At 36.9% G+C, this 26,766-nt stretch overlaps 1 protein-coding gene across 5 annotated transcripts in view; it reads left to right on the forward strand.

The window, feature by feature from the left end:
- Positions 1–26,766, forward strand: part of TMEM62 (transmembrane protein 62) — a 46,432-nt gene that overhangs the window by 16,976 nt on the left and 2,690 nt on the right. For all 5 annotated transcript variants that reach the window (XM_069596087.1, XM_069596091.1, XM_069596088.1 and 2 more), the window contains 9 exons: positions 596–737; positions 3,172–3,296; positions 3,439–3,561; positions 8,670–8,825; positions 12,468–12,627; positions 16,720–16,833; positions 19,231–19,315; positions 24,015–24,119; positions 25,551–25,669. In XM_069596087.1, the coding sequence (XP_069452188.1) occupies positions 596–737; positions 3,172–3,296; positions 3,439–3,561; positions 8,670–8,825; positions 12,468–12,627; positions 16,720–16,833; positions 19,231–19,315; positions 24,015–24,119; positions 25,551–25,669 (1,129 nt within the window). The remainder of the gene's footprint in view (positions 1–595; positions 738–3,171; positions 3,297–3,438; positions 3,562–8,669; positions 8,826–12,467; positions 12,628–16,719; positions 16,834–19,230; positions 19,316–24,014; positions 24,120–25,550; positions 25,670–26,766) is intronic.

Here is a 26,766-nt window from a genome sequence, read left to right on the forward strand (position 1 = left end):
ACTACAGTATTTTTTGGCTTACCAGATGGTGCTAGTGGTAAAGAACTCACTTGCCAATGCAGGAGATGTAAGAAATGAGGGTTTGATCCCTGGGTTGGGAAGATCCCCTGGAGAAGGGAATGGCAACCCACTCCAGGATCTTTGCCTGGAGAATCCCATGGAGAGAGGAGCATGACAGGCTACAAGTCTGTTGGGTCTCAAAGAGTTAGACACAACTGAAGCCACTTAGCACACATGCACTACAATTTTTAATGATTGATAAGTAACCATTTCCTTGTATTCTGATTTATCTCTTTAAAAATGTTTAGTGGACTGCTTAAGTTAGCCACCTACTCTTATGCTTTGCTTGGTGACCTTGGGCTTGGTTACTGAAGAATATGTTTGCTTGCATCTTTGGAGACAATAGGGAAAAAAAAAACTTTAATTGATTCATCCATTGTGGGTCTGGTATCTAGTTTTATGTATTTCTCTGTCAGATCATGGAAATTTCCTTTACAAAGGGAGTCAAAATATAGTGTGATAGTAGGGCAGGAATTTAAACTCATTTTGTCTTCCTATGATTGCACTAAAGCTTTCTTGTCTTTTTATTTTTTAGGAAGTATTCTGCCGTACGGAGGGATGGCTCTTTTCGTTATGTCCACAGTACTCCCTTTGGCAACTATTCTTTCATCTCTTTGGATGCCAGCCTTAATCCAGGGCCTAAGAGACCTTTTAATTTCTTTGGAATTTTAGATCAGGTACAGTAAAAATCCCACTTCCCTTTGCAGCTAACCTATTTTATTTTCTTCAGATATATGTGGCTCAGTTAAAAGTTATCCTAGGTAAACAAATTCTTATCTAGAAATGCTTGAGAAAAATTCTACTGTGGTTTTGGGTATGGCTAGAAGAAATTATTGACCCCTTCAACCCTATTATTGCTATCCCTATTCTTGTCCCAAAACCTGGGAAAGGAATAACTCACATTTTATATCATGAAATTAAAAGGTGCTTGCTTCTTGGAAGGAAAACTATGACAAACCTAGACAGCATATTAAAAAGCAAAGACATCTCTTTGCCAACAAAGGTCCATCTAGTCAAAGCTATGGTTTTTCCAGTAGTCATGTCATGTACAAATGTAAGAGTTGGATCATAAAGAAGGCTGAGCGCAGAAGAATTGATGCTTTTGAATTGTGGTGCTGGAGATGACTCTTGAGAGTCCTTTGGATTGTAAGGAGATAAAACCAGTCAATCCTGAAGGAAATCAACCCTGAATGTTCATTGGAAGGACTGATGCAGAAGTTGAAACTTCAGTGTTTTGGCTACCTGATGTGAACAGCCACCTCACTGGAAAAGATGATGCTGAGAAAGGCAAGATGATTGAAGGCAAGAGGAGAAGAGGGCAGTAGAGGTTAAGATGGTTACACAGCATCAGTGTCTTGATAGACATGAATTTGAGCAAACTCTAGGAGACAGTGGACGGTAGAGGAGCCTGGCAAGCTGCAGTCTATGAGGCTGCAAAGAGCTGGACATGACTTAATGACTGGACAACAACAGTTAACATTTATTGAATAGGTACTAAGTAGAGCATACAATTTGCAAGGTGCAGAACATACAGCTTTGTTTACAATATGGCATATTCCTATATCCCCACAGTTGCCATTTCTAACTAATAGTCTATTTTTTTTTTTTTTTTTTGGTAAGAGAAGGGCAACCGTTGAAGTAAATACGTTTCTTTTAAAGTATCTTTTGTAAGCTTGGTGAAAATTGTTGCTGGGTTGAAACTGTATGGAAAGTCACATCTGAGAACCTCTAATTATGTCTTGGTACAGCAAATGTCAATGATTATGTGCACATATGTAAGACATATGTGCCCATATGCAAGGGTGATAAGATCAAGTCCTTGGCCTCTTAGAATATTTATCTACTGTTGGGGCTTAAGACCTGTGTAGAATTAACTATAATGAAAAGCAGAATTGTTAAATGCCGGAAGATTCAAAGTGGTATGAGGGTTTAAAGGAACTTGAACAAAATATTGTTAAATGCATTGTGTTTATTAGCCATTTTATTAAATGAAAGTGTATTTTGTTGACTATCTACCGAGTGTCTTTAGACAGTCTAGAGTTGATTAGCTCATTATTTTAAAGCCTACCCTGTAGAACAGTGTTTTTTAAGGTATAATTCGATAATCTGCTTGAAAAACAGCTATCTTGTAAAATGCAGATTCTCATACTTTGTCCAAGACTTACGAAATTAGAAAACCTGAAGGTAGGACCCAGGAATTCATTGCTATAAGTACTTCACAGGTAATATTAATGTATATTTATATATGTACAAGTTATTTCAGAAGTTATCTTTATGAGTGATGATTTACATAGAATAAATGCACTGATTTAGAGTATTTGAAGGATTTTGACAAGTGTATGTACTGATGTAACTCACTACAATCAAAAGAGAACATTCCATTACTATAGAAAATTCTGTTGTATTGTTGATCTTCACCTGCAGTTCTGGGGAACCACTGATTGGTTTTCTGTCAGTATAGATTAGTGCTGTTTGTTCTAGAATTTTATGTAAATGAAATCATACAGTATGAACTCTTGTGTCTGGCTTCTTTTGCTTAATATATCTCTAAGATTCATCCATGTTACTGTGTGTGTACTTTTTTACCGCTGAGTAGTATTCCATTGTACACATATGGATATACTGCAATTTTCTGATGGTTTCTAATTTTTGTCTATTATGAGTAGAATATTGTGAACATTCTGGTACAAAGCTTCCTTTGGATATATGTACATCTTATTTTATAAGCTTAGTTTTGATATCCTCTTTATTTATTGCACTGTGGTATACAGGGCTGAGAAGATTAGTGGTTCTTCTTTATTTCCACGAAGAAATTTAGAAGTAAAGAAAGAAATTTATATAATTTAAAGATTATCTCTGTTTCCTTATCTGTCAAGTGGGAATAATCCCTGTCCTAGTTAGCGCAGACTTATTTTTAGGATCAAACGAATTATAATGTATGTTTAAACAGTTTGAAACTGACAGAGGCCCATACAGGTCACTGATTAGTAAAGTTTAAGCCTTAGACATAATATACTTACTATAAAACCTCAAGAGAGTTGTATAATCCATTGACATGAGATTTTAGCCTGAGCCCTAATTAAAGCTCCTTCTATTTTTCTCTGATTTCAGAAACAGATGGAGGAGCTTTCGTTACTGGCCAAGGAAAGTAGTTGGAGCAACCACAGTATTTGGTTTGGACACTTTACGACATCCACTGTCCTTTCTCCATCACCAGGACTTCGGTCAATAATGAGGTGAGACAGGCTTCCAAAATCAAGATTGTTTTTAGATCTTTTCTGTTTTCTACCTATTTTGCTTTTCTAAAGAGGTATTTTTATTAACTTGGCATCACAAGCTATCTTTGTTCATTTATTTCATTTGCTTCTTATTGATTAGTTCGGCTACAGCTTATTTGTGTGGGCATCTTCATACCCTTGGTGGACTCATGCCTGTTTTGCACACTCGTCACTTCCAGGGCCCTTTGGAACTTGAGCTAGGAGACTGGAAGAATAACAGAAGGTAAGGGGACTACCCCACAAAATACAACTTATATGTGTAAGTTTTGCTAAAGCAATAATAGTTTTCTGATCACTACCATGAATGATCCCAGTTAAGGAAAAACTTGTGATATCTCTCTGTTTTTGAAGCGAAATATATATCTGACAGTCTTTATCCTTATGCAGAAACCTTGTTGCAGCAGTTATGTTTGCCATTGCTGTGTTACATTGGAGTTTCAAATGCATCCTGTAGGAAATAGTTTTCAAACTGCAGTGTACATAAGCTCTTAGAGGAGCTTATGAAAAATAAAGATTACCAGGCCCTCACTCTAGAGATTTTGGTTGTGTTGGTCTGGGTTAGGACACAAGAAACTACTTTTTTAAAAAGTCTACCAGTTGCTCAAGAGACTATACTTTGAGTATAGTTCAGTTCAGTTCAGTCGCTCAGTCATGTCCAACTCTTTGCGACCCCATGAATCGCAGCATGCCAGGCCTCCCTGTCCATCACCAACTCCCGGAGTTCACTCAGATTCACGTCCATCGAGTCAGGGATGCCATCCAGCCATCTCATCCTCTGTCATCCCCTTCTCCTCCTGCCCCCAATCCCTCCCAGCATCAGAGTCTTTCCAATGAGTCAACTCTTCGCATGAGGTGGCCAAAGTATTGGAGTTTCAGCTTTAGCTGCATTCCTTCCAAAGAAATCCCAGGGTTGATCTCCTTCAGAATGGACTGGTTGGATCTCCTTACAGTCCAAGGGACTCTCAACAGGCTTCTCCAACACCACAGTTCAAAAGCATCAATTCTTCGGTGCTCAGCCTTCTTCACAGTCCAACTGTCACATCCATACATGACCACTGGAAAAACCATAGCCTTGACTAGACGGACCTTTGTTGGCAAAGTAATGTCTCTGCTTTTGAATATGCTATCTAGGTTGGTCATAACTTTTCTTCCAAAGAGCAAGTGTCTTTTAATTTCATGGCTGCAGTCACCATCTGCAGTGATTTTGGAGCCCAAAAAAATAAAGTCTGACACTGTTTCCACTGTTTCCCTATCTATTTCCCATGAAGTGATGGGACCAGATGCCATGATCTTCGTTTTCTGAATGTTGAGCTTTAAGCCAACTTTTTCACTCTCCTCTTTCATTTTCATCAAGAGGCTTTTTAGTTCGTCTTCACTTTCTGCCATAAGGGTGGTGTGATCTGCATATCTGAGGTTATTGATATTTCTCCCAGCAATCTTGATTCTAGCTTGTGCTTCTTCCAGCCCAGCATTTCTCATGATGTACTCTGCCTATAAGTTAAATAAGCAGGGTGACAATATACAGCCTTGACGTACTCCTTTTCCTATTTGGAACCAGTCTGTTGTTCCATGTCCAGTTCTAACTGTTGCTTCCTGACCTGCATACAAATTTCTCAAGAGGCAGGTCAGGTGGTCTGGTATTCCCATTTCTTTCAGAATTTTCCACAGTTTCTTGTGATCCACACAGTCAAAGGCTTTGGCATAGTCAATAAAGCAGAAATAGATATTTTTCTGGAACTCTCTTGCTTTTTCAATGATCCAGCAGATGTTGGCAATTTGATCTCTGGTTCCTCTGCCTTTTCTAAAACCAGCTTGAACATCAGGAAGTTCACAGTTCATGTATTGCTGAAGCCTGGCTTGGAGAATTTTGAGCATTCCTTTACTAATGTGTGAGATGAGTGCAATTGTGTGGTAGTTTGAGCATTCTTTGGCATTGCCTTTCTTTGTGGTCGGAATGAAAACTGACCTTTTCCAGTCCTGTGTCCACTGCTGAGTTTTCCAATTTTGCTGGCATATTGAGTGCAGCACTTTCACAGCATCACCTTCCAGGATTTGAAATAGCTCAACTGGAATTCCATCACCTCCACTAGCTTTGTTCGTAGTGATGCTTTCTAAGGCCCACTTGAGTTCACATTCCAGGATGTCTGGCTCTAGGTGAGTAATCACACCATTGTGATTATCTTGAGAAACATTAGGGCTAGAAATATGTCATATCTTTCCCTAAATTTTGTATTTGCCTTTCTAGTTACTGCTGCAATATACTAGTGATTTACGTTCTTGAAATAGATTACAGTTGGTCTTTATTAAGGTTAAAGTCTTTTAAAAATTATTATTATTAAGCATTTTTTAAATTGTAGTATAGTTGATGTACAATATTGTATAAGTTACAGGTATACAATATTGTGATTCACAGTTTTTAAAAGTCATACTCAGTTATTATTATAAATTATTGGCCATATTCCCTGTGTGGCACAATATCCCGGTAGCTTACTTTATATATAATAGTTTGTACCTCTTAACCTCTTGCTTCTATCTTGCTCCTCCTTTCTTCCCTCTCCCCAATGGTAACTACTAGTTTATTCTCTTTATCTGTAAGTCTGTTTCTTTTTCATTATATTCCCTAGTTTGTTGTAGTTTTTAGGTTACACATATAAGTGATCTTGTACAGTATTTGTGTTTTTCTGTCTGATTTATTCACTTAGCATACTACCCTCCAAGTCCATCATTGTTACAAATGGCAAAATTCCATTCTTTTTTATGGCTGAGTATTTTTCCATTGTGTATATATATATCCTATCTTTATCCATTTTTATGTTGATGGACACTTAGGTTGCTTCCATATCTTGGCAGTTGTAAATAATTCTGCTATGAACTTTGGGGTGCATGTATCTTTTCAAATTGGATATATACCCAGGAGTGGAAGTGCTGGATCATGTGGTAGTTCTAGGGTTAAAGTGTTTTGAAGAGAAAACATAACTTATTTATCAAAAGCATACAGTATAGTTGAATATATATTTATTGAGAAGAATGCAGTACATATTTGAGAGTAACTATTTAAGTGCAAGTATAAGTATAGATAACTACCATCTCATTGTTTTATATCAATTGCTATTTAACTTTGTTAAACCCAGTGCTATGAAGATGTTAGATACTCAGTAAATATTTGTTAAGCTGAATGTTATCTTGCTATTTTTAACTACAGTTGACCTTTGAACAACACAGTCTGAACTGTGCAGGTCCACGTATACGCAGATTGTTTTCACGAAGTACCTACTACAGTACCTCACAATCGGTGTTTAGTTGAATCCATGGATGCAGAACTGAGATTATGGAGGTCTGACTGGGAAGTCATACTCAGATTCTCGACTGCTTGAGTGTTGGTGCCCCAACACTCAAGGGTCAACTGTACCTCCATTAATTAAAAAGCAGTTTTATATCTTGGAAAGTGCTTACTCATTTCAGTTGGCTTTTCTAGAAACTGTGTAAGAGCTAAGCTTGAAGCCTCTAATTATTTAGCAACTATAATTACTTTGAACTAAGACCTGCCTGTTCATGATGGTGAGGCTGTGGGCTGGACTAGAATTGCTTTTTACCAGGTAGACTTCCTAAACCTTGTTCAACTTCTTGATTTCTTATATATGCTACAGTTACAAGTTAAGTCATGTTAATTATGAAACCATTTCCTTTCTTTCTCTTCCCACCTGCTCTCCTGTGTTCCACTCTAGGGTTTTATCTAGAGTTTGTCTTACTGAAAGAAACTAACTTTTATCTGCCCTTATAAATACTTAAATTTCATTATATATTGTTCAGTCACTCAGTTGTATCTGACTCTTTGTGACCCTATAGACTGCAGCATGCCAGGCTTCCCTGTCTTTCACCATCTCCTTGAACTTGCCCAAATTCATGTCCATTGAGTCAGTGATGCCATCCAACCGTCTTGCCCTAATATTATGTATTAGTACAATAGAAGAGGTTTTTTTTTTTTTTTCTGGCTTCACTGTGCTGCTTGTGGGATCTTAGTTTCCCAACCAGGGACTGAACCTATGCCCTCAGCAAAAGAAAGTGTAGAGTCCTAGCTATTGGACTGCTAGGAGATTCCCTAGAAGAGTTTTTTAAAACAGTTAGTATGTTAGACTAGGCTTTGTTGGGTATGCAAATAAATCTAGAAATATCAGTGGCTTAACCCAACAGATGTTTAGTTTTTTTTTTTTTTCAGTTTTGTAAACTCATACTGGGAGTATGACTCATAGTATGAGCCAGGGAAATTCGCAGCCACAGGGAAACTCTGGGATTCAGACTTCCTCCATCTTACAACGTGACTATTTCAACACCTCAATTCCAGGGCAGGGAAGAGAGCATGGAGAACTCATACCCACCCTTAAGTACTTTGGACCAGAAGTGTGATACATGTCACTTCTGTTCACAGCCCATTGGCCAGAACTAGTCACATGGTCCCAACCTAATACCAGGGAGACTGGGAAATGCAGGGGAGCACATAGAATATTTGGTGACTCATTGGAAAAGACTCTGACGCTGGGAGGGAGTGGGGGCAGGAGGAGAAGGGGATGACAGAGGATGAGATGGCTGGATGGCATCACGGACTCGATGGACGTGAGTCTGAGTGAACTCCGGGAGTTGGTGATGGACAGGGAGACCTGGCGTGCTGCGATTCATGGGGTCGCAAAGAGTCAGACACGACTGAGCGGGTGAACCGAACTGAACTGAACTGATTGTTTCTGCCATAGCTAATCAGTTTTCTCCTCAGTTTTAAAAGTTAGAAAATACAGAACTTTGCTTATTCTTTAATGAATAGTTATACCTTTCAATGTGCATTTAGAAAATCAAAACCACTTAACTTTTGCTATTTTCTTTGAAATTATAGAAATAAATGTCTTAAAGAAGAATGAAAGGTTTCAAATTGTGCTCATTTTAATATTTTATGTAGCATTGATAGGATGAAGAATGTTAGATGTTAGGCTTATGATGAATATTTTAGGTTCAAAATAGCCTTAGAGCATGGAAATCAAATGATTTAATTCAATAAACATTTATTTAAAAATTAAGAGTACGTGCTATTTACCAGGCATTATTTGAGGACACAGTGGAAACTCATTGTTTCAGTCAGATTACAGTTGTGACAAATGTCGTGCATGAGAAAATGTGAAAGTGAAAGGCGCAGGAAGGAAAGAGGGACAATGTTATTTACTCTGCATTCCAACAAGTGATCTCAGAAAGTATGATTTTATATTTTTACCTTTGTTCTGTTTTTATCCTTCAGCCCCTCTTAAAATATGAAATGACTAAATTACCTCACTCTTCTCTGGTCTCTAGGTACCGGATCTTTGCTTTTGATCATGACCTCTTTAGCTTTGCAGATTTGATCTTTGGAGAGTGGCCTGTGGTTCTTATCACTAATCCTAAGTCACTTCTCTATAGTTCTGCTAAACATGAACCACTAGAAAGACTCCTTCACTCAACGCACATCAGGTATGTAGCAATTTTTCAGAATTTACTTTTAGTTTGTTATTGTTAGAGAATAAGTCATTGTGATTGCATTCTCATGGGAAAGTTGTGAGATGCCCCACTTTAGTTTTATCAACAATCTAAACATTATATACATTGCCTACTATTTCATTCCCATTCAGTTAAGAAATACATAGTTTTTAAGCTGCTGAAATTTTAAAAAATTTTAGAAACCCACAATCCTATCATTATTGTTTCTATCTTTCATTTCAGCTTCTGTATATGCATGTTTTTACACTGCCATAATCATAATGTATCTATTCATTTGTATCCTACTTTAACAAATTTATATCATATCAGAAATATATATTTAAAAATTTTGCTGCATAACCTTTCAAAAAAGCAAAAACTATATAAACCTTATAGAATTGAAAATTCATTTGGCATATGAATTTGACAGTATATGTCAATGGAATATTTTTTCTTTTTTAATTTTTTCTGGCTCTGTTGTGTAGCATGGGGGATCCTGGTTCCCCAACCAGAGATTGAACCTATGTCTCTTACAGTGAAAGCATGGAGTCTTAACCACTGGACGTCCAGGGACGTCCCAACTTATTTTTTACTGAATTATAGTTGAATTATAATGTTGTGTCAATTACTCCTGTACAGGCAAGTGATTCAGTTATACATTTATATACATTCTTTTTCATTTTCTTTTCCATTATGGTTTATCACAAGAGATTGAGTATAGTTTCCTGTGCTATACAGTAGGACCTTATTGTTTCTCTATTCTATATATACCAGTCCAACCCTCTCCCACTCCCCTCCCCCTTGGCATTCTGTCCCTATGTCCCTGATTCTATTTCATAGATAGATTCATTTGTGTCATGTTTTAGATTCCACATATAAGTGATATCATAGTCTATTTGTCTTTCTCTTTCTGACTTGCTTCACTTACTATGATAATCTCTAGTTGCATCCATGTTCCTGAAAATGGCATTATTTTGTTCTTTTTTATGGCTGAGTAGTACTAAATAGAATCTTAATGAAACATTACCACTCCTTTTGGAAAGAGACTTATAACCTTTGCAAACATAAGGGCACTTGTTTTAATATACTTTTTAAAATTTTATTTTGAAAAGTAGCATGACATAACTTTTGGGAAATAGGGTAATGGGATTATATGTGTATTCCTGTCCCATCCCCCACCCCCTAATAGAACTATTGTTAACATGAGTTTTCTTTCTCAGGCATTCTCTTTCAGGCATGTATTTACATAGTCATAATCATAGAGTACAGTGTATTCTAATTCCTACCTTTTTTCTGTCAACAGAGGGAATGGATCATAGTATATGTAACTATTTTCGTATCTTGAGGATGAACATCTGATGCTTGTAGATTCTTCCTTCATTTGAATAATTGCTTTAGATAGAGTTCTAGAAATGGGATTCTAGCTGAAATAGTTTGAATTCCTTTGTAACTGTTGGTAAAAGTTTTCTAATGACTTTATTTTTTTGCAACTAAAATCATTACTCTTTTAAAAAATTTTTGGTAAAATATGCATAAAATTTACCATGTTAACCATTTTTAATGTACAGTACTTTCATATTGTTGTACAACCATCACCACCATTTATTTTATCTTCCAAAACTGTAACTCTGTACCCATTCAACACTTAACTCCCTGTTCTCCCTGCCCCCAGCCCCCAGCAACCATTATTCTACTTTCCGTCTCTATGGACTTGACTATTTTAGGTACCTCATATAGGAGAATCATATATCTGTCCTTTGGTGACTGGCTTCTTTCATTTAGTGTAATGTCTTCACCCATTAAAAAAAAAGATTTATTTGTTTATTTTTGGTTGTATTTTTGCTCCCGGGGTTTCTCTAGTTGCAGTGAGCTGGGGCTCCTCTCTGGTTGGTGATGTGCAGGTTTCTCATTACAGTGGCTTCTTTTGTTGAGGAGCACAAGCTCTAGGTGTACAGGCTTCAGTAGTTATGGCTTGCAAGGTCTAGAGCACAGGCTTAGTAGTTGTATACAGGCTTAGTTGCTCTGAGGCATGAGGAATGTTCCCAGACCAGGGATCGAACCCATGTTCCCTGTATTGGGAGGCAGATTCTTATCCACTGCACCACCAAGGAATTCTGTCTTCACCAGTTTTGAAGCAAGTGTCAGAATCTTCTTCCTTTTTAAGGTTGAATATTGTTTCACTGCATGTATATACCATATTTTGTTTATCCATTCATCTGTTGAGGTGGCTCAGTTGGCAAAGAGCCTGCCAGCAATGCAGGAGACCCAGGTTTGATCCCTGGATCGGGAAGATTCCCTGGAGAAGGAAATAGCAGCCCACTCTAGTATTCTTGCATGGAGAGTCCCAAGGACAGAGGAGCCTGGTAGGCTGTAGTCCATGGGGTTGCAAAAGAGTTGGACACGACTGAGCGACTAAACCTACCAGCCTATTCATCTGTTGACAGACATTTTTGCTTCCAACGTTTCACTATTGTGAATAATGCTATGAATATGTGTATAAATGTATGTGTTCCAGTCACTGCTTTCAGTTCTTTTGGGTATATATTCAGAAATGGAACTGCTGGATCATATAGTAATTCTATGTTTAATTTTTTGAGAAACTGCCATACTGTTTTCCATAGTGGCTGTGTCATTTCAGATTCTCACCAGCAGTGTACAAGGAACCTGATTATTTTTTAAAACAGGTACTAATTTATAATGTTACGAAGAAATAGGAGTGCAAATTTCACAGAACTCTTATCATTATTGGTTACTGTACTTTTAAAAATATTTACTCATTATTCTGGAAAAAAAGAGTACCAAGCTGTTTTATTTCTTTTGATTACTAGGTAAGTGGAACATATATCTCTCAGTTATGTTTCTTGATAGGAGCTGGATATCAGATTTCGATTTAGGATAGTTTCTAATTTCTCACCTTTTCAGGTTTGCTGAGTTATACAACTCCAGAAGCCACCATTTACAAAGAAATCAGATCATATAAACAGTGTCGTATGAACAGTTGCAGAGTGTAATGGTCTATTTTACAGTTGCCCTTTGGTATCTCTGGGATATTGGTTCCAGGACCCCCTGCGTATACCAGAGTCTTCAGATGCTCAAGTCCCTTATGTAATGTGGTATAGTATTTGCCTATAACCTATACTTCAAATCTTACCTAGATTACCTATGGGCTTTTCTAGTGGCTCAGTGGTAAAGAATCCACATGCAATGCTGGAGATGCGTGTTTGATCCCTGGGTCGGGAAGATCCCCTGGAGAAGGAAATGGCAACCCACTCTAGTATTCTTGCCTGGAAAATCCCATGGGCAGAGGATCTGACAGGCTATATTCCATGGGGTTGCAAAAGAGTTGGATACAACTTAGTGACTGAACAACAGATTACTTAATAATACCTAATACAATTTAACTTCTGTGTAAATAGTTGCTGGTGCAAGGCAAATGCAAGTTTTGTCAAATTTTTCTTTTCTGAATATTTTCAATCCATGGTTGGTTGAATCCACAGGTTCCACATCTCAGGAACCTGGAGATCAACTGATGGAAGGTTTACTGTACTTACATCTTTTCAGGTTATAACAGGGTTATTCTTCTTTATAGAAACAATGGCAAATACCTAAAACCATGCATTTATGCTTTCATTTTAGAGTCCTGGCCTTTTCCTTATCCTCCATTACTTCAGTTGCAGTTAAGATTGATGGAGTTCATTTAGGGCAAGCTAGTCATTTGTCTGGTCCTATTTTCATACTAAAGTGGAACCCAAGAAACTACAGTAATAAGACACATAACATAGAAGTAATCGTTCAGGTAAGTTAGTAATTTTCAACTTGGTGTGTAAATGATTAGTAACCACATTGAACTTTGATTTTTTTTTTTTTAGTCAGTTGATTATAGATGAAACTAAGTAAAAAATTTTGAATACACTGGATTTAATATGTTCTGAACATAGACACTCAGGAGCAATTCTGCTGTTAGACTGAAAAGTGGGCAGAGAACACGAGTGTGCAACTATTGACTGCAGTTCCCTCTTTTTTAATCCTAGGGAATCATTCTTTTGCTTTCTTCCAACTTTGGCCAGAATTTCCCCAATATACCTAAAGATAATAGAATAAGTCAGAAGACATGTATTTATGTGTCCACACCTTTGATTGCTGTCTCCAAGTATAGGAAAATTGTATTTACTATTTTGAAAGCCTAGGAGAGAGAATTTTCAAAGCATCAAAGAGATTTTTTTTGGTCTGGGGAGTGGGCATTGATAGTGTATGCAGTGACTGCCTGCCTATCCCTTTTCTGATTCAGCTTGTGGAACATTTAATTCAGCAGACCTGCCAGAGTAGAAAGTGATCATCATTACCCAAATAGAGCAGTTTTATCAATACACTGAAACACGTGAGGTGATAGACTGTGCTAAAAAATTAGTTTCTGGAGAAAAAGGCCTGTCAGTCTCTACCACACTATGGTTTGATGACAGTTTTAAGCTAATCTTTTAATGTTAAGTCTTAGTTTGAAGACTGCCAAGTAATCCTTCAGAAAACACATGTAATTATTCTCATCTTTTTTATATGTGTGTCACAAAGAAGGATTTTGAGCAGGAAGGAGCTATTTACTGAGCGTCTTCTAAGACACTTAGATTTTTTTTCTTTTTACTAAATTCATGTAACAATCTTCCACGATGTAAGTTTTATCTCAAAGATGAGGAAACAGGAGAAGGCACTTTGCAGTGCCACTCATCTGCTTAGAAGGAAGAAGAAACTCATGGGTAGGATGTGGAAGGAGGGGATGCTCTCCTTAATGTCTTTCATATTAGAAGTTGGCTTATTTTAAAACGACTTGAAGGTATAAGTACACGTAGAATAAATTGTTCCCTGTCTTTACAGTCATGGGGAAGAAGTGAGAGCAACCATAGGAGACCTGCTCCTTGTAGGAAGGTGGAACTCCCGAATCTTTGGATTGCTTTTTATAAGGAAGAAACCATAGTTCACATTCTTCAAAACATTTCTGCCTGCTTAGTTGAATCCTTAGTAAAAATGTGAAATAACATATATTTTTATATGTTTCATATTTCTAACATTTTTGAGATGTAATTTATATTTAAAACCCCGTATATTTAAGAGTACAGTTTGGTGAGTTTTGACTTTCTTACATATCTTTGAAACCATTACTACAATCAATACCATCTATCTCCCTCAAAAGTCTTCTTATGCCCTTTTGCAACTGCTTTCCTTCCACCCCCATTTCAGGCAACCACTGATCTGTTTTCTGTCTATATGAATATAATTCTAAGAAATTAGTCTACTGAATACTAAAATAGGGAACCTAGTCCCCTTATTCATCAATGAGAAAATTCTGTCCTTTTAAATATAGTTTACATATAGATTAGTCTAAGAGAAAACTTCATGGGAGAAGACACTGATTTATTTTATTATCTATGCATGTATTTATTGAATATCTGTACATTTCCAGGCAACCTAGTACCAACTAGACCTTTCAATCAGTTCTCAGTGTGGTTCCTGAAGTAGTAGCATCAACATCACCTGGAAACTCATTAGAAGTCCCATCCCAAACCTATGAATCAGAAACTCTGGAGATGGAAGCTAACCCTATGTATTGACAATCCCTCCAGGTGATTCTGATGTGCATTAAAGTTTGAGAACCAGAATGTAAGATTATTGTGCCTGCTTTGCCAATTTAAAGAGTAAACTCTAGAAATCGCTATCTCTCAAAGAGAATTGCTGCATTAAAATAAGAACTTTAAAAAAAACCCCAAGAATATGTAATTCAGAGTAAGAACATTTGAGAAATAAAAGTTTGATAAACACTCGTGCAAGTTCTTTTTGCTATTTTAAAGCTTTTCATGATAGGGAATTTTTAAAATAAATGAAAGAGATAATACTATAATGAATTCCCAACTTTAATGAATTGCCCAACTTTAAAGATTATCAACTTATGAACAGTCTTGTTTCATCTATACCCCATCCACTTCTCCCTGTACCACAGTGTTATTTCATCTGTGTAAATATTAATATGACAGTATATATTGCTAAAAGATAACTATTTTTAAAAAGTAATGATAATACCACATCACACCTGAAAAATTAACACTTATACCTTAATTTCAAACTATCCAGCTAATGTTCCAGTTTTCCCATTTTGTCATTTATATTGCATTTGGAATTCAGAATTCCAAATCAGAATTCAGACAAGGCTCAAATATTGCATTTAGCTGATTTGTCTTTTCAGTTTCTTAATCTATAGGTTTCCTTTCCATCCTCCTTTTTTCCTCCTTGCAATTTGTTTGCTTTGGAAACTGGACCTTTTATCCTGTAGTGTTTCTGTATTCTGGATTTTTGCTGTTTGTATCCATGTGGTATTATGTAGTATGATTTTCTACCCCCTATAGTTTCTATAACTGGTAGTTAGATTTTAAGGTTTGATCATATTTGAGTCTCTGTTTTTTGGCGGGAATACTTCCTTTGGTGTTTTATGCTTTTATCAGAAGCTTATAATATCTGGTTGTCTCTCTTTTAAGAATATTAAAATTGATCACTGTCTGTAGCTATTGTTGACCTTATACAGTGGTGTGCTGGTAAATGTTTAACTACTAACTTGGGGCATGTTTGAAGGGAGGAAGTTGATTTATACCAATTTCCATAGTATAAATATTCTTCCTGTAGCTGGTTTTAAGCTACCAATACATTAGCTGGTCTGCAAAGTTCCTGCTACTGCTGCTGCTGCTGCTAAGTCGCTTCAGTCGTGTCCGACTCTGTGCAACCCCATAGACGGCATCCCACCAGGCTCCCCCATCCCTGGGATTCTCCAGGCAAGAACACTGGAGTGCAAAGTTCCTGAACATGTAGCAGTTGGCCCTTGTCAGACAAGCCAGTGCCAGCACAATGCTGGCTTATCCTCCATTCACTGTGGGAATTCTAGCACCTACTGATAGTCTGAAACTAGACACATTATTTCATTGGAGTTATAAAATGGTGATATTAAAATTGCCACTCTTAATTATATGAGTATTAATTAGAAGAGTCCCATAAAGAAGAAATTTGCCTCACCTATTTGATACCCAGATACAGAGTTCGTACAGGAAAGGCAGGATAAAGTCTTCATTCATCCTCCACCTTCCCTTTTCTAAACCTGTTTTCAGAATGAGTTCTCTACCATCTGCCAAACTTAACCAAATGAGCCTTTTAGTATCATTATGAATTCATAGTTTAAAAAAACGTGGTTGGTATGTTTCACTCCATTGCATTTATTCTTTCTGATACTCAATTGTCCCATCTCTGGCTAGTGGGAGCCTCTCTAAGTTGGCCACTAAGCCCTCTGATACAATCCTAATAGTCCTTGTTAAGTTTTCTTGCTTTCTGGTACAAAGATGTTCCAAGCCCTTGTGCATTTCTTACTCAAGAATTGGAATCAGCTATTTCTCTAAAGAGCATTGACTTCTTGTAGTGGGGAATTTTATTTTGAGACCAAAATCTGGGCACTAGCCCAGCTAGCTCATTACTGTTTTTAGGTCTTTTCAATAAACAAAGGGAAATACAGATTTTTTTTTAAAAGACTACTTTGTGATACATACTGATATTTCCAATTCATTAGAATTACGAAGTTTAAAAGAAGTTTTCTTTAAAGTGCTCATATGTTCACCTGAAACTACCACAACATTGTTAATCAGCTATACCCCAGCTATACTAACGAAAAAGTTTAAAGTTTTAAAAAATAAAGTACGAAGATACTCTGAAAAAAAAATCAAGTTCTCATAGGAAGACTCAAAAATAAATGAAAAAAAGGTGTCACTTATTCTGAGATAACTGACGAAAATTATTGGAAACTTAATCTTGGAACATTGTACATATTTGTACATGAGGGTTGCTTCCCTACTGTGCTTATTCCTAGGATTCTGCTGGAAGAAGTAAGAGTGTTCACCACATATTTTCAGTTCGAGAGGATATTCAGCTCAGATTTGATCCCCTGGCATCATTTATTCTTCTTACTGACCATTGTACTGTGGTGAGTAAATTCAACTTACTATTATATGTGTTTTTACTAGATTTGGTAGGTCTAATGTCATAAATAATATACTCATGTGATGAGAAAGCAGAACCTTATCAAATTAAAAGTTTAGTTGTTTGTCTAGAATACAATGACTTTAAATTGATTTGAATTAAAAGAAAGGAGACACGGACATATAGTACCTGTTTTGGAACCTGGTTCTAAGTAATGACATAAAACAAGGATTACTAAGGGAATTATAGGAACTGTGCTAAGTTAGGATATTTCGAAAATAATATTTCTTCCCATATAAATAATACATGCTTAATATAGAAAAATTGGAAAATTTAGAAATAAAGTATAATGAACCCCACATCATTCCTTTATCACACTAACCATTATAACCATTGTATTTCTTGTTATAATACTATTTATTTTTCTCTTATTTACATTTGGATATAAGTTTTTACTATAAAATGGTAATATACTTTTCATTCTCTTTTTCCATTTGATTTTTTCTACTGAGGAATTTGTTTTGATGGTTTTCTTACATCAAATTTGTTTTATAGATGATGCTTGTTGGCTGCATTATATTGTCATAGATATACCTTAATTTATTTGACTATTTCCCTATTGTTGAGCATTTGTTTCCAACTTTTCCTTCTACTGTAAAAATATTGCTTGTTTCTGCATTTATTAGTTTTTTGGAAATTTCTGGAAATGAATTGTTGGATCAAAGAATGGACACATTATTCTATATGCTTCATTTATTTATTATATAATTTATATAATTACACAGATTTTAAAATTATTTGTTACATTCATTGTTTTTGGTCTGTTCTCCCTTATGAAAAGATAAGTCCCATGAGGGCAAGAACGTCTTTTTGGTATGCCTAACACAAGTAGACCCTCAAATAAGGATTTCTTGAATGAATAAATATTTTTTTAGTTTTTAATATACACTGTCAAACTGTATTTCAGAGAATCTTTGGCAATTTACAGTCTAGTTTCCTCAGATCTCCCTCTCCTGGATATTAACATAAAATGCACTACAATGTTGAGAAAGTGAAAAGTGAAAGTGAAGTTGCTCAGTCGTGTTCGACTCTTTGTGACCCCATGGACCCCATGGAGCCTACCAGGCTCCTCTGTCCATGGGATTTTCTAGGCAATAGTACTGGAGTGGATTGCCATTTCCTTCTCCAGGGGATCTTCCCGACCCAGGGAGCAAACCCAGGTCTCTCGCATTGTAGACAGATGCTTTACCGTCTGAGCCACCAGGGAAATGTTGAGAAGGAAATTTAAACCCCCTTCACTTCACCTCCCAAAGATAGCTTAGTCTCCTCTTATATCCTCACAGACTTAATGTGCATTCCTTATTATTTTAATGTACGCTTATCACTTGTGTGATTGAATGTTAAAAAAATATGCCTAATGGGTATTTGCATCTCATTTTTGCAAATCATTTATTTTTCTTTTGGGGATTTTTAATAGTCACCTAGATCAGGCTTTGAAAACTTTGGTGTACTTATGAATCACTTGGAAATGTGAATAAGAGGCTGATTCTGATTAGTAGAACTGAAATGGGGCCTGAGATTCTGTGTTTCTAAGAGGCTCAAGGTGATTCCAGAGATGACCTGGGGCCCATACTTGGAGAACAAGAACCTAGATTACATGTCTCTTTACTATGAATTAATCTTCAAGTGAGTGATTTCCTGGTGGAGAAAGCATAAAGAAATGCAGTCTCTGTTTATTCAGCTTGTAGTGTATTGCATACTGTTTTGTTTTTTTTTCCCACTTTTATACTTAAAAAAAAAACTTTTTATTTTATATTGGAGTATAGTTGATTAACAGTGTTGTGATAGTTTCAGGTGTACAGCAAGTGATTCAGTTATACATTTACATGTATCCTTTTTCAAATTCTTTTTCCATTTAGGTTGTTACATAATATTGAGCAGAGTTCCCTGTGCTATACAGTAGGTCTTTGTTGATTATCCACTTTAAATATAGCAGTATGTACATGTCCATCCCAAACTACCTAACTATCCCTTCCCCGCTTCTGCCCTCCCCCTATAACTGTAAGTTTGTAACACTCTTATAAGACTTTAAATAAAACAGTACAAATTATACTTAACCTCGTACACTGAAAGTGGACTGTTTTAATTTGATTTTATGTAACTGTATGAAATTATTTAGTTTCAGCGTTGGTCCAGGTATCCAAATCTTAAAAGACAAATGCTGAGGCAACTTATAATTATCTTCTTTGCTGCATCAGATTTTCAATTCTCTTTGATTATATATTTTTCTTATCTAGTCATTTCTCCTAATGATGTCATTTCCATTTGTGTTAATGGGGCTGTTTATAAAAACTGAAGATGTATCCGTATGTCTGTTTCATGTTAATTTCTTTGTCTGTAGGCCCGGGTCATATTTGTGATGATTGTGCTGATCCAGCTCATCATTCTCATTATTTTTCGGTATCAAACATATCCAGAGCATAAAGGTTAGTCACCGTGGGTTCCTTTTATTCTTAGAAGACCTTACGTTTGTGTATCCCATAATCTCCTGACTAAATAAATATCAGTGCAGACTGTCTTTGCCTGAACTCTGTGAGATGCATCCTTCAAACTATCTTGCTCACTTCAAACCCCCTTTTCCGTACCATTTTCTCCAACCTTTCCAGGTCATAATGAACTTTTCTTCTCTGAATCCCAAGAGTCCTTCCTAAGGATTAATTCTGTACTTAACCAGCCAATCACCTTGTTTACATCACAACTTCAAATGCATATATTTTCTCCTCAATCAGACTCAAGTTCCTCAATACAGGAGCTCTTGTTTAGTACTTCTGTTTTCTACAGCACCCAGCACTGATTTTGTGTATTACAAACAATAAATATTGACACTTGTTGAAGTAAGTGTTCCTTATTCCTTCCTGGCTTGGATAAAATCCCAGGAACTAATTGTGGGGAAGGGGAGGACTGTAGTAAAGATTAAATTATAAGATGGTTAACTGCATAGGTAGTATACATATCCTACTGAATGTTTTCCTGCTTATGTATTTTTTAAAAAATTCTGTGAAAAAATTCAAAAAGCATTATTGCACAAAATGTAAATAAATAAATATTTGAGGGAGGCCTCAGCCTCATGTGGGACTACCAGTATTTTTGTAGAGTTATTTAAAATTCGCAATGTATTTTTACTTACATTATCTTAATCTTACAACAATCCTGTGAGGTAGGTATTATTGTTTCCCATTTAAAGACTAGAAAACTGAGGACCTCAGAGTTAATGTAGGTTATCTAGTATCTTATAGCTAATAAGAGTCTGACTCCAGGTCAGTTCTTTTCTGTAAACAACACTTCTCAATCTGACTACACCTTAGAATGCCCTGGGAACTTTAAAAATCGCAGTGTCTACACAGTACTTTCAGTGCTTACACAGAATGTCTGTAGGTAGGACCTAAGCATAAGTATTTTTTAAAGCTCCTCAGATGATTCCAGTGTGTGGTAGGGCTGAGAAGCACGGCTCTGTATTTTTCAGTCCTGCTGCCTAGAATCCCCTGGGTTGCTGCCTCAACTCCCCTGTTTCCTAGGCCAACTAAATCAGAATCTCTGGAGGGTGAGACTTGGGCATGAGTATTTTCTAAAAGTTCCCCCAGGTTATTCTAATGTACGGGCAAAGTAGAGAGTCATTGCTTACAATTTATAGCATAGCTGCCTCTAAGGCTAAAGAATGATATATTTAAAATAAATAAATAATGATAATGAATGGATTTGTAGATCAATACTTTGAGAAGTACCAGACTAGAATGAGAGATGAATGAGTAGTAAGTATGCAACACACAAAGTGAGAAAGGTCACGCATTGTCAGGCTTTGTCTGTAGTTATCTGTCGGGTTGAACAGTGTTCAGAGTATAAAATGAAGATGCTGGTCTACTAGGGAAGACCTGCCATTTAACTCACATCAGGCTGTCTTTCACTGAGGCCAGTCCTTTAAGTAGGACTGTTTCCCCTCAGGTGTTGCTCAGTGTGTACTGAGCTTCCCATCATAGTCTTCTGATAACTGGTATTTGATCAGCTGCAGACGAGTGAAATGGCTGGCTGGGGTTGAGGATCTGTGATGCTCTAGTCTGTGGCTGCAGAATAAAGCCCTGGTGCTTTGGCTTTCTGGCACTGTATTTTAAGAGGTGTCAATTTGGAAATCTTTTAGGGATCCCTTTCAGTTGAAGTAAGAGGATAACTGAGTTAAGAGCTGCATCACATATGGGAAGGGAATATTTGGACAGATACTCATGTTAACTTTATTTATTAATTAAAAAAAAATTTATTTTTACTTTATTTTACTTTACAATACTGTATTGGTTTTGCCATACATTGACATGAATCCACCACGGGTGTACATGCGTTCCCAAACATGAACCCCCCTCCCACCTCCCTCCCCATAACATCTCTCTGGGTCATCCCCGTGCACCAGCCCCAAGCATCCTGTATCCTGCATCAGACATAGACTGGCGATTCGTTTCTTACATGATAGTATACATGTTTCATGCCATTCTCCTAAATCATCCCACCCTCTCCCTCTCCCTCTGAGTCCAAAAGTCTGTTCTACACATCTGTGTCTCTTTTGCTGTCTTGCATACAGGGTCATCATTGCCATCTTTCTAAATTCCATATATATGTGTTAGTATACTGTATTGGTGTTTCTCTTTCTGGCTTACTTCACTCTGTATAATCGGCTCCAGTTTCATCCATCTCATTAGAATTGATTCAAATGTATTCTTTCCAATGGCTGAGTAATACTCCATAGTGTTTATGTACCACAGCTTTCTTATCCATTCATCTGCTGATGGACATCTAGGTTGTTTCCATGTCCTGGCTAGTATAAACAGTGCTGCGATGAACATTGGGGTACATGTGTCTCTTTCACTTCTGGTTTCCTTGGTGTGTATGCCCAGAAGTGGGATTGCTGGGTCATAAGGCAGTTCTATTTGCAATTTTTTAAGGAATCTCCACAATGTTCTCCATAGTGGCTGTACTAGTTTGCATTCCCACCAACAGTGTAGGAGGGTTCCCTTTTCTCCACACCCTCTTCAGCATTTATTGCTTGCAGACTTTTGGATCGCAGACATTCTGACTGGTGTGAGGTGGTACCTCATTGTGGTTTTGATTTGCATTTCTCTAATAATGAGTGATGTTGAGCATCTTTTCACGTGTTTGTTAGCCATCCGTATGTCTTCTTTGGAGAAATGCCTATTTAGTTCTTTGGCCCATTTTTTGATTGGGTCGTTTATTTTTCTGGAATTGAGCTGCATAAGTTGCTTGTATATTTTTGAGATTAGTTGTTTGTCAGTTGCTTCATTTGCTATTATTTTCTCCCATTCGGAAGGCTGTCTTTTCACCTTGCTTATATTTTCCTTTGTTGTGCAGAAGCTTTTAATTTTAATTAGATCCCATTTGTTTATTTTTACTTTTATTTCCAGAATTCATGTTAACTTTAGATATTCATACTTAAGATTAAATTTTGATATTTGCCTTTGAGAGATATATATAGTTTTAAAAAATTTATTGGAGTATATTTGATTTATAATGTTGTATTTCAGGTATACAGCAAAGTGATTCAGTTATACATATGCATGTATCCATTCTTTCTCAGATTCTTTCCTCATGTAGGTTATCACAGAAGATTGAGTAGAGTTCCTTGTGCTATACAGTTGTTGTTCAGTCACTCACTCATGTCCGACTCTTTGTGACACTATGGATTGTAGCACGCCAGGCTTCCCTCTCCATCACCAACTCCTGGAGCTTGCTCAAACTCAGGTCCATTGAGTCGGTGAGGCCATTCAACTGTCTCATCCTCTGTTGTCCCCTTCTCCTCCTGCCTTCAATATTTCCCAGTATCAGGGTCTTTTCCAGTGAGTCGGCTCTTCACATCACGTTTCCAGTACTGGGGCTTCATCTTCAGCATTAGTCCTTTTGATGAATATTCAGGACTGAGTTTCTTCAGGATTGACTAGTTTGATCTGCTTGCTGGCCAAGGGACTCTCAAGAGTCTTCTCCAGGACCACAGTTTGAAGGCATCAGTTCTTCGGCGCTCAGTGTTTTTTATTGTCCAGCTCTCACATCCGTACATGACTACTGGAAAAACTATAGCTTTGACTACAGACATTGGTTGGCAAAGTAATGTCTGTTTTTTAACATGCTGTCTGGGTTGGTCATAGCTTTTCTTCCAGGGAGCAAGCGTCTTTTAATTTCATGGCTGTGGTCACCATTCACAGTGATTTGGGAGACCAATAAAATAAAGTCTTGTCACTGTTTCCATTGTTTCCCCATCTATTTGCCATGAAGTGATGTGATCAGGGGCCATGATCTTAGTTGTTTTAAGCTAACTTTTTCACTCTCCTCTTTAACCTTCATTAAGAGGCTCTTTAGTTCTTCTTTGCTTTCTGCCATAAATATGGTATCATCTGCATATCTGAGATTATTGATATTTCTCCCTGCAATCCTGATTCTAACTTGTGCTTCTTCCAGCTAGGCATTTTGCATGATGTACTTTGCATAGAAGTTAGATAAGCAGGGTGACAGTAGATAGCCTTGATGTACTGTTTTCCCAATTTGAAACCAAAACTGCTATACAGTACATCCTTGTTGATTATTTGTCTTAAACATAGTGTGTTGGAATAGGAAATGACAACCCAGTCTGGTATTCTTGCCTTGAAAATTCCATGGATGGAAGAGCCTTGTGGGTTATAGTCTGTGGGGTTGCAAAGAGTCAGACATGGCTGAGCATGCACTCATGCACACATTTAGGTTGCTTCCATGTCTTAGCTATTGTAAATAGTGCTGCAGTGCACCCAGAACACTGGGTGACCTGTGACATACTTTGATACAACTTTTGGAAGTTCGTACGTTCGGATACTAAGTCTCATGGAAAACAAAGACTCGATCATTTTTTGACCATAGAATATTTATGTGTGTGTGTGTGTTTTGCATCTACACCATTGCTTTGAACTTCCTACCCTCTGTAATTCTAAGTGAAATAGCTTCCCCGAATTCCTGCCAACTGCTAATTTAAGTAATGTCATCCATATTACAAATGATTTGCTGAAGATGTAGTAGATAGCCATTGGAAGTCTTCTAGAGAATATTTTAAAGAACCTGAACTTTGAATGTGTTTACTGGAGTTTTCAAATTTATTCTGTTTAGGACCACCAGGATTTACAAATTTGACATCATTTTCCCTTCATGTCTTGAGCAAACTAAATATCTCCTACTATTCTGTGTTGCTGCTGACCCTGTATACAGTGCTGGGTAAGTCATTAGGAAACCTGAGATTGTGGAGAATTCTGCCAAAGAATGTATTGAGAATTTCAACATTAGCCATTTAACATTAGCTTCTTTTCCTGGGGCATGATCTTGGGGAATACAGTCCTTTCCTAACTTAAAGGACATTTAATCAACACCAGGCTAACTTAAGGGTGCTGAGAGGACCATGACAATTAGTATTTGTGTAGAAACTTAATAGAAGATAGAAGTTCAGCTTAAATGTCATCTCCTCAGAGCAGCCTTTGATCACATTAAAGCTTTGTCCTCTATTTCACCACACTTATTTCTTTCATTACTTTGTCAGAATTTATGAATGTCCCTTACTAAGAGTCATTTAGGAGTTAATATATCCTTGGTCTATATTTTATACTTTGAGTCCATCTTTGGACTTTTATTTCCTCATTAGTTACTCCCACCAGAGAACAGAAAGTAGTTAAATAAAAATATGACTCTTTACAATTTTGTGTAACAAGCTATGGCAGATTCCCCTTTGGAGGTTGGTTTCCTTGTTAGAAGATGGGTTGAGGCTGTTTCAGACACTTGTTTTCCACTAGGACCAAAGCAAGTGATTTGCTTCCTGACTGTAAAGGGAAACATTAGAAGAGGAGAAGTTGTTCCATTTTTAAAGGTTAAAACTTAAACTAAGATGTATCTAATAGAGTATATATAATATATATCTGAGAAAATTACCTGTGACTTTTAAAAGTTGAACTCCACTCTTACCAGCAAATGATAGTATTACATTTTGAGAAGGGAAATCCGACTGTCCCTTAATCACTCTTGACAATATAGTAGTTCCAGAAGCCTGCACATTGAGAAGGAGCAGAAAATAATAGCAGGGAGTAGAGAAAAGTCATTCTGGCATTGCAGATGAAAAATAAAGAAGTGAGTTAAGCTATGAACATGTTAACCTTGAGTATGTAGTTGATGTACAAAGTAAGGATTGTGGGTCAGCAAGAAAAGGATAAAATATATTCACTAATATTAATAAGAAAGATAAGAAGTACATTTTAGAATGATTAGTCTTATTGCTTAAAGGAATAAATTTCAGTTATCTGGAAGATTAAGTATGGTGTCTATGGAGTAACTTTTTGCTTCTTAAAGGAAAGTTAATGCATTACTGCAATAGAATCTTCTAAAATTTGTGAATGTACTCCAGTCTGTTTCTGGAATCTATTCCAGATATAGCACTTAGGCAGTTTTATAATCTAGAGAAATAGGGAGCAAAAGAGCAAATAATTGGTTGGCTGGGATATTGGGTACAACACAGAGATTAACAGAGAAGAAAAGCTTTGCAAGTAAATGCTTATAGATGACTAGTTTCATATTTCTTCATTAGTCCTAAAATGTATCCTGTGATGTGTATAATCAGAATCATAGTTATATAATTCCTTTCCTATCCATTGCCTCTTTCAGGCCCATGGTTTGTTGGTGAAATCACTAAAGGCAAATTGGGCTGCTGCTTTTCCTTTGGGATCTTTGTTGATGGACATTTCCTACAAGGCAGTGTAACGTTTATAGTTGGAATTCTCCAGGTAAGAATTCAGAAATATAATTTAAGAACATCTTGGTTTTGCTGGCCTAATTGCATAACAATTATGAATTATATCCAAAATCCCAAATTAAATACCACAGATCATGTGTCCTAACGTACCGGCAGGGCAGTCTTTAGTATTTGGTGTTTTATTTGTTTTTAAAATGCTTTCTAAGCTCCTTCTTCCACCAGTCTTGTAAGCATCTAAAATACATTTTTGGCAGGAGGGTTTATAAGAGGTGAGAGAGGTTTTTGTTGTTTGTTTGTTTCACTGTGCTTTTTCATCTACAAACAGTGAAAGAAGAGACTTATGGTAGAATAAATGATAGACTTCAGGGTGAACCAAAATTGGTTATGATAATGAAGAAGGAAACTATTTCAGAGGGAGGAAAGGAAAAATAGACACACAAGAAAAGTGGATCAGTTACCCACTTTTGGAAGCTTTCTAGCTGTCTTAGCAGTTCATTTGTTTTTGAAAACACTGATATATTAGGTTTACATTTGGATTGAGATTTCTTTAGAACAAACACAAACAAAAATCCCAGACCTGTAGCAAATCTCTGTAAACAGGTTTGAAAACTGTTTACCTAACAATTTATTTATTGTTCTTACCTAATGGGGCTAATGGATCAAAATCTGAGGTGATGATCTGAAGTTTTATAAGAGATCCAAAAACATTGTTCAAAATAAGTTCACAGCCTCATAAGAGGGCAGTAAAGCATGATCTGCAGGGTTAGAGACAGACAAGTAGGGAAGATCTCTGCCTAGTGAACACTGACCACAAGTCAGAATATTCTGTTTAGCAGCATTTCATGTGTCGAGATCCAGGTCTAGTTCAGTTTTCTATTATATAGATGGAGGCTGTCTCTCAGGAGCATCCTTCAGTTCAGTTCAGTCCCTCAGTCATGTCTGACTCTTTGCAACCCCATGGACTGCAGCACGCCAGGGTTCCCTATCCATCGCTAATCCCTGGAGCTTGCTCAGAGTCATGTACATCCAGTTGGTGATGCCATCCAACCATCTCATCCTCTATTGTCCCTTTCTCCTCCTGCCTTCAATGTTTCCCAGCATCAGGGTCTTTTCCAGTGAGTCAGTTCT

The sequence above is a fragment of the Ovis canadensis genome, chromosome 7 (genome assembly GCF_042477335.2).
Source record: "Ovis canadensis isolate MfBH-ARS-UI-01 breed Bighorn chromosome 7, ARS-UI_OviCan_v2, whole genome shotgun sequence".
NCBI lineage: Eukaryota > Metazoa > Chordata > Mammalia > Artiodactyla > Bovidae > Ovis > Ovis canadensis.